At 49.0% G+C, this 12,706-nt stretch overlaps 1 protein-coding gene across 2 annotated transcripts in view; it reads right to left on the reverse strand.

Annotated features, from left to right (window-relative positions):
* The window catches only part of ARAP1 (ArfGAP with RhoGAP domain, ankyrin repeat and PH domain 1), a 199,326-nt gene that overhangs the window by 30,260 nt on the left and 156,360 nt on the right, over positions 1 to 12,706 (reverse strand). For both annotated transcript variants that reach the window (XM_083170539.1, XM_083170540.1), the window contains 6 exons: positions 8,820 to 8,994; positions 6,719 to 6,853; positions 2,896 to 3,031; positions 1,834 to 1,936; positions 1,299 to 1,494; positions 1,026 to 1,068 (listed from right to left, as the gene is read on the reverse strand). In XM_083170539.1, the coding sequence (XP_083026665.1) occupies positions 1,026 to 1,068; positions 1,299 to 1,494; positions 1,834 to 1,936; positions 2,896 to 3,031; positions 6,719 to 6,853; positions 8,820 to 8,994 (788 nt within the window). The remainder of the gene's footprint in view (positions 1 to 1,025; positions 1,069 to 1,298; positions 1,495 to 1,833; positions 1,937 to 2,895; positions 3,032 to 6,718; positions 6,854 to 8,819; positions 8,995 to 12,706) is intronic.

Below are 12,706 nucleotides of genomic sequence, written 5' to 3' on the forward strand. Positions count from 1 at the left end.
TCTCCGACCACCAATATCATCTCTCCGACCACCAATATCACCTCTCCGACCACCAATATCACCTCTCCGACCACCAATATCATCTCCCTGACCACCAATATCATCTCTCCGACCACCAATATCCTCTCTCTGACCACCAATATCCTCTCTCCGACCACCAATATCATCTCTCCGACCACCAATATCATCTCTCCGACCACCAATATCATCTCCCTGACCACCAATATCATCTCTCCGACCACCAATATCATCTCCCTGACCACCAATATCACCTCTCCGACCACCAATATCACCTCTCCGACCACCAATATCATCTCCCTGACCACCAATATCATCTCTCCGACCACCAATATCACCTCTCCGACCACCAATATCATCTCCCTGACCACCAATATCACCTCTCCGACCACCAATATCATCTCCCTGACCACCAATATCACCTCTCCGACCACCAATATCACCTCTTCGACCACCAATATCATCTCCCTGACCACCAATATCATCTCTCCGACCACCAATATCCTCTCTCTGACCACCAATATCATCTCTCCGACCACCAATATCACCTTTCCGACCACCAATATCCTCTCTCCGACCACCAATATCCTCTCTCCGACCACCAATAGCACCTCTCCGACCACCAATATCACCTCTCCGACCACCAATATCATCTCTCAGGTTACAGCCTCACCATTACTTGCTTAGTTGTCACTAATCTTTTTTCCTTCCCCCTCCTCTGATTGGGTGGCTTCCTATCACACCTTACATAGCATTATACAGTAAGAGAGACAGCCCTCCGCTCTCTGCAGCCATGTAGTGATGCAACAATGTCATATAAGGAACTCTGAAACCCCTGTTCCAGGCCCACACTCGGCGGCACACAGATCTTTGCATGAACATCTTGTATAAAATCGGATGCTGTGATTGGCCAAAACCCTTTCCAGATCTAGTTGCTAGATGTGATCTAATGTGTGGTTCCAAGCTACAGTGATCACCAGAGCAGAGCAGATAAGACGGACACTCACCTCCCTTTCTCCACCAGTACTAGGACATCTTTGTCTTTCGTGGCTGTAAAGGACATAAACATCCCATTACACCGGCACATCAGCCCAGTCACTCCCCATATCCCATCCCACCAGTTACTGATATAGAGCCCACATATTCTGTACAAATCTAATAGGACAGAGAGGTAGGAGGGCCCTGCTCGTAGGCTTACACTCGATAGGGAAATAGACATTGGTAGAAAAGGATCAGTAACATCAGACACATAGAGACCACGTCAAGGACACGTTACGTACAAAGCTCCGTAAGCTTCTTCAGGTTGATGACTTCCACCGTATCACTATCTTCTATGTAGGTGTAGACGTTGGTCTTGCAGAGGGAAAACCAGCCCACCGTGGTGCGCTCCAGGCTCCGCCCTCCTTTAAACTGTAGCCGTCCAATCCGGTCAAAGTCATAACTTAGAAGCTCCTCTGCCATTGGTGGAATAAAACACTAAAAGGAATGAAGCAGGGTAATGACTTGTTATGTAAGATTGTAGGGAACATGAGGACCATACGGTCCACAGTCCTGCACTTGTGTGTGACTGTGTGACAGCCGCAGCCTGTGTGTGACTGTGTGACAGCCGCAGCCTGTGTGTGACTGTGTGACGGCCGCAGCCTGTGTGTGACTGTGTGACGGCCGCAGCCTGTGTGTGACTGTGTGACAGCTGCAGCCTGTGTGTAACTGTGTGACAGCCGCAGCCTGTGTGTGACTGTGTGACGGCCGCAGCCTGTGTGTGACTGTGTGACGGCCGCAGCCTGTGTGTGACTGTGTGAAGGCCGCGACCCGTACCTTAGTGATGGACTTCACCCATTCCCTGGCCTCCTCCGGGGTGTCTGCCGCAAACAGATACAGACGCTCCGACTTCGTGTATATCTCAAAGGTACTTTCATACCTGTAGGGAGAGAGGAACGGACATGGGGTCAGACAGCAGACTATCACACCACCCAGGTAGTATGACCCAGGCAGCAGACTATCGCACCAGACAGCAGGCTATTGCACCACCCAGGTAGTATGACCCAGGCAGCAGGCTATCGCACCACCCAGGTAGTATGACCCAGGCAGCAGGCTATCGCACCACCCAGGTAGTAAGACCCAGGCAGCAGGCTATCGCACCACCCAGGTAGTAAGACACAGGCAGCAGGCTATCGCACCACCCAGGTAGTAAGACCCAGGCAGCAGGCTATCGCACCACCCAGGTAGTAAGACCCAGGCAGCAGGCTATCGCACCACCCAGGTAGTAAGACCCAGGCAGCAGGCTATCGCACCACCCAGGTAGTATGACCCAGGCAGCAGGCTATCGCACCACCCAGGTAGTATGACCCAGACAGCAGGCTATCGCACCACCCAGGTAGTATGACCCAGGCAGCAGGCTATCGCACCACCCAGGTAGTATGACCCAGGCAGCAGGCTATCGCACCACCCAGGTAGTATGACCCAGGCAGCAGGCTATCGCACCACCCAGGTAGTATGACCCAGGCAGCAGGCTATCGCACCACCCAGGTAGTATGACCCAGGCAGCAGGCTATCGCACCACCCAGGTAGTATGACCCAGGCAGCAGGCTATCGCACCACCCAGGTAGTATGACCCAGGCAGCAGGCTATCGCACCACCCAGGTACTATGACCCAGGCAGCAGGCTATCGCACCACCCAGGTAGTATAATACAGATCTCATGTGTCATGAATCCAGGCCTCTCTCCTACATTCCAGTGGCCCTAACACTAGCTCTTACAGGGGCCAAACACATAATACTGTACTAATCCCAGAGCATATATGGGTTAGGGGAGATGCCAGGGACCCATATACCCCATGTACTATCCTGCAGCTTATTCCATTACACAACGCGTTCTCACCCATGTGTATCCGGAGGGATGACCGCCACACACACAATCTCCTCCATCCGGATCTCGCCGTTGGGGGCGGAGCTGTGATTGTTTTCATAGTAACTGAGGGTCCCGTCATTGAGGACACACCACCGACGGCTAAACTCTGCAACACAGACACAACGTGTGACACAGCGGCCAAAGGGATGACACAAGACAACATCTAACATATACAGGTATGTGTGTGTTACACTGCGCAACACGGGATCATTCCTAACGCATCGGAACGATGGACAACAAAGGGTCATACATTACTCCGGAACAAAGACAGATACAAAATACATACTTATACAATGTAACTCAGGAGAATACAAAATACACCACAATACATTGTAACAAAAGAGGACACAAAACACTACAACACACTGTAACAAAGGGTGATACAAAACACACCACTGTGTATATATATATATATATATATATATATATACATATACATACATACATACATACATACATATACACACACACAAAAATAGCAGGCTGATGCGTTTCACTGTGTAGCCAGCAACTTTATCAAAGGTAGAACACTCGCTCTTCCCTAGTATTTTATTACTACGACCACTTCCAACCCAGACATACTATACATATATATATATATATATATGAAGGTGCTGACAGGTTGGGTCAGAGACAGATCACTGAATGTTCAGATGTTCTCTGTACAGCGCTGTATGTATATATATATATATATATATATATATATATATATACATACATATATATCTTATATATTTAGCCAGATCTGTCACTCATCCCCTGTGTAGCTAACGTTCCCGTCCAGCGGGATACACAAACCCGCCCCCCCTAGGGAAAAGACCAGTGTTTTATGTGTATAACGTTTTCTTGTGTATAACGTTCCACCCCCCTGACATCACCTCCCCCCGCCCAGCCAGGGCTACAGTACACGCCCACCATCCACCATTACTCCACAGCCACCATTACTTCTGCACCCCCCCTCCCCCGCCCCCCCCCTCCGTGATTCGCGGGACTCCCGCGACCCCCCCTCCCGCGATTTGTGGACCACCGCCCCCTCCCGCGATTCACGGCACCCCCCCTCCTGCTATTTGCGACCCCCCCTCCCGCAATTCTAGCCCCCCGCGTGATTTGCAGGCCCCCTCCCGCGATTCGCGGGACCCCCACGACCCCCCCCATCCGTGATAAGAGGGACCCCCCTCCCGCGAATCGTGGGACAAACGCGACCCCCCCCCCTCCCGTGATTCGCGGGATCCCCGAGACACACCCCCCATCCCACGATTTGTGGACCACCGCCCCCTCCCGCGATTCACGGCACCCCCCTCCTGTGATTTGCGACCCCCCCCGCAATTCTAGCCCTCCCACCGCGATTTGCGGACCCCGCCCCCTCCCGCGATTCACGGAACCCTCCGTAGCGCCACCCCTCCCGCATTAATACGAATGAATACGATGGCATACGGCTGTTCTAGCCACTACTACTGATTGTAATCCCCGATGGCGTATCCATTTGTATTGATTCGTACTAGCGGCCGTATATAATCTTTGAGCCTGGTGCTGGTTACGGCCATGATAGGGGGCCCCACACCGTTTTTTTTATTTATTTATCTATTTTTTACACACTGAAGCCTGCACGGATCTGACTGATATGCCGGATCTTACTGATATGAGGGATCTGCCGGATCTGACTGATATGAGGGATCTGACTGATATGAGGGATCTGACTGATATGAGGGATCTGACTGATATGAGGGATCTGACTGATATGAGGGATCTGACGGATCTAGGAAAATGGGGTCTTGCAGTAGAGTGCAAGAAAAAGACTGAATTAGTCTTACCTGGGGCACACTTTAGTTAGATATATGTTAAATTGGTTTAATTAAAACGTAACATTTATTTTAAGTTCCTTAAAAAAGGGGGGGGGTGACGTTAGTCACTCGGGTCCGCACCTTATGGTTGTGAGATGCAGATCCTAATAGTATTGAAGACAATACAGACGTTACACACAGATATCAGTTTTAATATCAATTCGAATATTTTCCTTATTTATTAGACACAGAAAACATTTTTCTCTCCAGTAGCGAGAATTTTTCTTTTTTAAGATTAGAGAGATATTGTTAGTATTTCAGATGTCATCAGGATAATTGCCTCTAGGGGTTTGTATTAATTGCTCAACCACCCTTTTTATATCTGGCAATTCCTGTGTTGCTTACCACCTTAGTTTCACCTTGAATATTTTATTTTATAATATTTACTGTTGCATACCTGATTGTAGAGCTTTTCTTGAAAGAGGATACATTAGAAGCAGGAGATATGTGTTTTTGTTTCACCGCCCTCCTCTTCTGCTTTCCAGCATCTTAAACAAGTATCTCTCTCATCCAGCATCTGATACTTGTTTAAGATGCTGGAAAGCAGAAGAAGCACCCCCCCCCCCCTTTTTTAAGGAACTTAAAATAAATGTTACGTTTTAATTAAACCAATTTAACATATATCTAACTAAAGTGTGCCCCAGGTAAGACTAATTCAGTCTTTTTCTTGCACTCTACTGCAAGACCCCATTTTCCTAATTGAGTTCCCTGAAACTTTTACTATTTTACTATTTTACTAAACTTTATTTTACTACAGGCTATATTGCCGATTACTTCTGATGATATTTATGTTGGCTGACTTTATCAAATATTGACCTAAGATTGTGTGCGGATTCATAAAAACCTTTTTTCCAGTGATATGACGGATCTGACTGATATGAGGGATCTGACTGATATGAGGGATATGAGGGATCTGACTGATATGAGGGATCTGACTGATATGACGGATCTGACTGATATGACGGATCTGACTGATATGACGGATCTGACTGATATGACGGATCTGACTGATCCGTGCAGGCTAAAGCCAAATACACCAGGAAATGTAAGTCTATTTTCCTGGCGTATTTGGCCGGCAATTAGCAGACGTATTTTCAATATCGTATTTGATGGTGTAATGACACCATCAAATGTGTAAATACATATGTCCAGTCAATACGAATGTGTAAAACATAGGTGTATTTCTGGATACGAATACACCTATTTTTTTATGAATTTGCCTTAGTAAATTTCCCCCAATGTGTTGCTATACTGCATAGTGATGGGCCAGAAACCACACACCTTAATTACGGAGTAGTGCAAATATTAATTAGGTTAATGTTCCGTACTGCGACTCCCCTCATCCAGGAAAGTCCCCATTGGCCTAACACACAGATATCCTAACTCTGCTTCCCATAGGATAAATAACAATGGCTGGTGAGTTACCTAGGGACCCGTGTGGACACTTTTTGGAACCCCCTAATCTTATGCAAAATCCAAGGTTCACCCTAGTTGGGGAGTGATACAGTTAGTAGTCACAGTTAGTGAGTCATTCGGAAGCCATTGGTCCATACAGTCCCTTTCCACCACCCAACATACGGAGGGTGGAGAGCCCCCTGCACCTGTGGAGTGGTCTTTGGTGGTCTTCCTTTGAGCCTCTGAGGCTTTCAGCCATACGATAGTAACAGCCCGGCCCCCCTTCTGGCACTGTCTGTACGTTTGCCGTACAGTTTTACTGCCTTTTAGCCCTTTTCTAGGCTCAGGCTGGATTACATGTTCCTGAAGGAAGCTGGGATTCTGTTGCGTTTCCATAAGACCTACAGTATGCTAGCTGATGAGGGACCGGAACATCTGTAGGATCTCACCGTATGTCTGGAGAGCAGACCACCTGGGTTTCCCTACAGAACCATATTACATCCCCCCCCCCCTCATGCAGTGGTCTCTGCACATACAAAGCTGGACACTGAACCCACCTTCCTTGGCCTTCCTGTCGGTGACGAGCTTGGTCATGGACGAGGTCTTGTGCAGGTAGCCATTGTGCGTGATGGAGTGATGCATGACGTAATACTGCCTCTCCAGGTTAATGCCCAGGTCCAGGCGAGGAATCTCTGTTGGGTGATAAGGGAATGTTACACAATGACAATAAGAGGAGAGTGGTGCAGTGTATCCGGTCTGGGCCTGAAGAGGCGGGGGGCGAAACGCGCTGTGTAGGTGGAAAACGGCATCGTACGTGTACTTTTATCCTAGCAAGCAGCATTTTCCTGTGTGTTTCCTTAGCTTGGTATATTGTCAAAGGCCGTTCTGGAACTGCAAGCGTTAATCTGCTGTAGGTGTAAATGTACGGACGGCGTAAACTCATGGGATTAATTACCACCACGGCCCTAACTGTGTGTCATTTGTATATTCTACCCGTACATGAGTGGGTTTCCATCGGGTGCTCCGGTTTCCTCCCACACAAATTATGCTGGTAGGTTAATTGGCTCCCAAGAAAAAAAAAATAAGCCTTTTGTACATGCACATAGGCAGACTAGATCTGCTGTCACATTCTGTTTTCTATGCTAGCGACAGAGCCGCTAGTAAGTGTACAGCAGCTGTACCACCATCCACCACAAGATGGCAGCACCTCCCCGCAGCATCCTGTCTCCCAGTAAACAATGGGAACTTTGTGGCCATAGTCACAAGGTCTGGTCTCTGCGACACTGTCACTTGCTGAGTGCTTGTTGCTCTAACGAGACAAATAGGTGATAACGCATATCGAGGAAGATTTATTAAGCCTGGTGAAGTAATAAAGTGGCCGGAGGTAAAGCAGCAGCCAATTGGCTTCCAACTGTCATTTTTCAAACCCACCCTCAACACAAATGAAAAAAGTACCGTTAAACAATATTAGGATTCAAATAACATGATATGTAATAATAAACAGAACAGTATTAACAAGTGATATGAAACACAAGGCAGCTTGGACACTTTTCTGAATGAATTATAGAGCTGTATTTTATATGGGATTGATATGAAATCCCGGTCGGAATCCCGGCGTTCAAAATCCCGAAACCGCAATACCGACAAGGGCGGTCCCCCCACGCGCGGGCATGCTGTGCTCGCCACACATATGGGTGTCGTGGACACCCACGGAGGGAGAAAGTGTGGGGATTTTTTTGAACGCTGGGATTCCGACCTCCGGGATTTGAACTGCATCCCGTTTTATATCACTTGTTAATACTCAGTGCGCCTCATTGTTTATTATTAAATATCATGTTATTTTAATCCTGTTGTTTAGCGCTACTTTTTTTTTTTGTATTCTCTTGTCTGAGGGATATTCCCTTTAATTAGCAGCCTTACGACATATCCCATTCGGTGCCCGATTGGATATGTCGTAAGGCTGCTAATTTAAGGCTTGGACTTTTCCCACCTTGTAACGCAGCAGTTAGGGCGCACGCGGCACAGTCAGGGCGCACGCGGCACAGTCAGGGCACACGCGGCACGTGGCACAGTCAGGGCACACACGGCACAGTCAGGGCGCACGCGGCACAGTCAGGGCACACGCGGCACAGTCAGGGCACACGCGGCACAGCCAGGGCGCACGCGGCACAGTCAGGGCACACACACTGCTGGGTTCTACCTCTGTACACAATGTTTATGAAGCTGCAGACTTCCGTACTCTATACACGTCCTGACAACCCTGCCGCGTCTCGTGCAGGCGCCGGATGATTACAGGAATATGAGCGGGACATGTTCTGTCTCGTCCCATCACCACAACTTACACCTCTGAGCAGCAGAGACCACCGCCTCTACATGGAATTACCACAGCCATTGTACTAGTAAATACAGACCACGTAACGTATCACCCTGTATTATATCATGTATACTGTATGTCCCTGCGGAGACAATGGACAATATCACATTCCACCAAAATGGCGGCTTCCTGTCACGCACACAGCACTGACTGATTCTGCCAATAAACCTTTCCCCAGCGTCATGGCTGTACCATTAAATTCCAAACCACAGGAGAGGGCACTGAATAAGGCCGCAGAGGACACCCCGCCGGATCTACATCCCACCCCTGCCCATACTCCTCACCTGATGTCCTGTTCTGTTTGAGAAGTTCCTCCTGCAGCCACTGTCCCGCCTGCTGAGCCAGCTCCAGCGGCTGCGAGTAGAACAGATCCTCGGACCTGCAGTGGATGTCCGCCCCACAGAAGACCAGGGCCTGGGTCTCCGTCAGATCACTGGTGGTCACAGCAACACACAGGGCCTGCAAGGAGCACAACACATGTAGGAACCACACAACGCGTTTCTCTGGTGCAACGTCCATTACTTCTACTGGGTCTCTAGCAAGGTGAATACAGCCCGAAGCCTCTGCAATGGAGGGTGACTAATGTGACAAGATGGCAGCCTGTTACCTGGTATACAGCTGTGTCCTCATACAACGTGCAGTGTCTGTCAGCATTGGGCACCTTACGCAAATCTGTCTACACGCCGACGCAATGCGATGTGACATAGGTGTGACTGAGTCTCTGATCAGTACATGAAGTGCCGCAGCTTTATCCCGTACAGGTTCTGTTCTGCTCCGTATACAGCTTCAGTCACACGCGGTATTCAGATGTCACATTACTCAGCGCAGTCTGCTCCGTATACAGCCTCAGTCACACGCGGTATACAGATGTCACATATCACATCACTCAGCGCAGCCTGCTCCGTATACAGCCTCAGTCACACGCAGTATACAGGTGTCACATATCACATCACTCAGCGCAGCCTGCTCCGTATACAGCCTCAGTCACACGCAGTATACAGGGGTCACATATCACATCACTCAGCGCAGTCTGCTCCGTATACAGCCTCAGTCACACGCAGTATACAGGTGTCACATATCACATCACTCAGCGCAGTCTGCTCCGTATACAGCCTCAGTCACACGCAGTATACAGGTGTCACATATCACATCACTCAGCGCAGTCTGCTCCGTATACAGCCTCAGTCACACGCAGTATACAGGTGTCACATATCACATCACTCAGCGCAGTCTGCTCCGTATACAGCCTCAGTCACACGCAGTATACAGGTGTCACATATCACATCACTCAGCACAGTCTGCTCCGTATACAGCCTCAGTCACACGCAGTATACAGGGGTCACATATCACATCACTCAGCGCAGTCTGCTCCGTATACAGCCTCAGTCACACACAGTATACAGGTGTCACATATCACATCACTCAGCGCAGTCTGCTCCGTATACAGCCTCAGTCACACACAGTATACAGGTGTCACATATCACATCACTCAGCGCAGCCTGCTCCGTATACAGCCTCAGTCACACGCAGTATACAGGGGTCACATATCACATCACTCAGCGCAGTCTGCTCCGTATACAGCCTCAGTCACACGCAGTATACAGGTGTCACATATCACATCACTCAGCGCAGTCTGCTCCGTATACAGCCTCAGTCACACGCAGTATACAGGTGTCACATATCACATCACTCAGCGCAGTCTGCTCCGTATACAGCCTCAGTCACACGCAGTATACAGGTGTCACAAATCACATCACTCAGCGCAGTCTGCTCCGTATACAGCCTCAGTCACACACAGTATACAGGTGTCACATATCACATCACTCAGCACAGTCTGCTCCGTATACAGCCTCAGTCACACGCAGTATACAGGGGTCACATATCACATCACTCAGCGCAGTCTGCTCCGTATACAGCCTCAGTCACACACAGTATACAGGTGTCACATATCACATCACTCAGCGCAGTCTGCTCCGTATACAGCCTCAGTCACACACAGTATACAGGTGTCACATATCACATCACTCAGCGCAGTCTGCTCCGTATACAGCCTCAGTAACACACAGTATACAGGTGTCACATATCACATCACTCAGCGCAGTCTGCTCCGTATACAGCCTCAGTCACACACAGTATACAGGTGTCACATATCACATCACTCAGCACAGTCTGCTCCGTATACAGCCTCAGTCACACGCAGTATACAGGGGTCACATATCACATCACTCAGCACAGTCTGCTCCGTATACAGCCTCAGTCACACGCAGTATACAGGTGTCACATATCCCATCACTCAGCACAGTCTACTCCGTATACAGCCTCAGTCACACGCAGTATACAGGTGTCATATATCACATCACAGCGCAGTCTGCTCCGTATACAGCCTCAGTCACACGCAGTATACAGGTGTCACATATCACATCACTCAGCGCAGTCTGCTCCGTATACAGCCTCAGTCACACACAGTATACAGGTGTCACATCACTCAGCGCAGTCTGCTCCGTATACAGCCTCAGTCACACACAGTATACAGGTGTCACATATCACATCACTCAGCACAGTCTGCTCCGTATACAGCCTCAGTCACACGCAGTATACAGGTGTCACATATCACATCACTCAGCGCAGTCTGCTCCGTATACAGCCTCAGTCACACACAGTATACAGGTGTCACATATAACATCACTCAGCGCAGTCTGCTCCGTATACAGCCTCAGTCACACACAGTATACAGGTGTCACATATCACATCACTCAGCGCAGTCTGCTCCGTATACAGCCTCAGTCACACGCAGTATACAGGTGTCACATATCACATCACTCAGCGCAGTCTGCTCCGTATACAGCCTCAGTCACACACAGTATACAGGTGTCACATATCACATCACTCAGCGCAGTCTGCTCCGTATACAGCCTCAGTCACACACAGTATACAGGTGTCACATATCACATCACTCAGCGCAGTCTGCTCCGTATACAGCCTCAGTCACACACAGTATACAGGTGTCACATATCACATCACTCAGCGCAGTCTGCTCCGTATACAGCCTCAGTCACACGCAGTATACAGGTGTCACATATCACATCACTCAGCGCAGTCTGCTCCGTATACAGCCTCAGTCACACGCAGTATACAGGTGTCACATATCACATCACTCAGCACAGTCTGCTCCGTATACAGCCTCAGTCACACGCAGTGTACAGGTATCATATATCACATCACTCAGCTCCGTATACAGCCTCAGTCACACGCAGTATACAGGTGTCACATATCACATCACTCAGCGCAGTCTGCTCCGTATACAGCCTCAGTCACACGCAGTATACAGGTGTCACATCACATCACTCAGCGCAGTCTGCTCCGTATACAGCCTCAGTCACACACAGTATACAGGTGTCACATCACTCAGCGCAGTCTGCTCCGTATACAGCCTCAGTCACACGCAGTATACAGGTGTCACATATCCCATCACTCAGCGCAGTCTGCTCCGTATACAGCCTCAGTCACACACAGTATACAGGTGTCACATATCACATCACTCAGCGCAGTCTGCTCCGTATACAGCCTCAGTCACACACAGTATACAGGTGTCACATATCACATCACTCAGCGCAGTCTGCTCCGTATACAGCCTCAGTCACACACAGTATACAGGTGTCACATATCACATCACTCAGCGCAGTCTGCTCCGTATACAGCCTCAGTCACACGCAGTATACAGGTGTCACATATCACATCACTCAGCGCAGTCTGCTCCGTATACAGCCTCAGTCACACGCAGTATACAGGTGTCACATATCACATCACTCAGCACAGTCTGCTCCGTATACAGCCTCAGTCACACGCAGTGTACAGGTATCATATATCACATCACTCAGCTCCGTATACAGCCTCAGTCACACGCAGTATACAGGTGTCACATATCACATCACTCAGCGCAGTCTGCTCCGTATACAGCCTCAGTCACACGCAGTATACAGGTGTCACATATCAAATCACTCAGCTCAGTCTGCTCCGTATACAGCCTCAGTCACACACAGTATACAGGTGTCACATATCAAATCACTCAGCTCAGTCTGCTCCGTATACAGCCTCAGTCACACACAGTATACAGGTGTCACATATCAAATCACTCAGCGCAGTCTGCTACGTATACAGCCTCAGTCACACG

Source organism: Crinia signifera, chromosome 2 (genome assembly GCF_055691185.1).
Source record: "Crinia signifera chromosome 2, ASM5569118v1, whole genome shotgun sequence".
Lineage (NCBI taxonomy): Eukaryota > Metazoa > Chordata > Amphibia > Anura > Myobatrachidae > Crinia > Crinia signifera.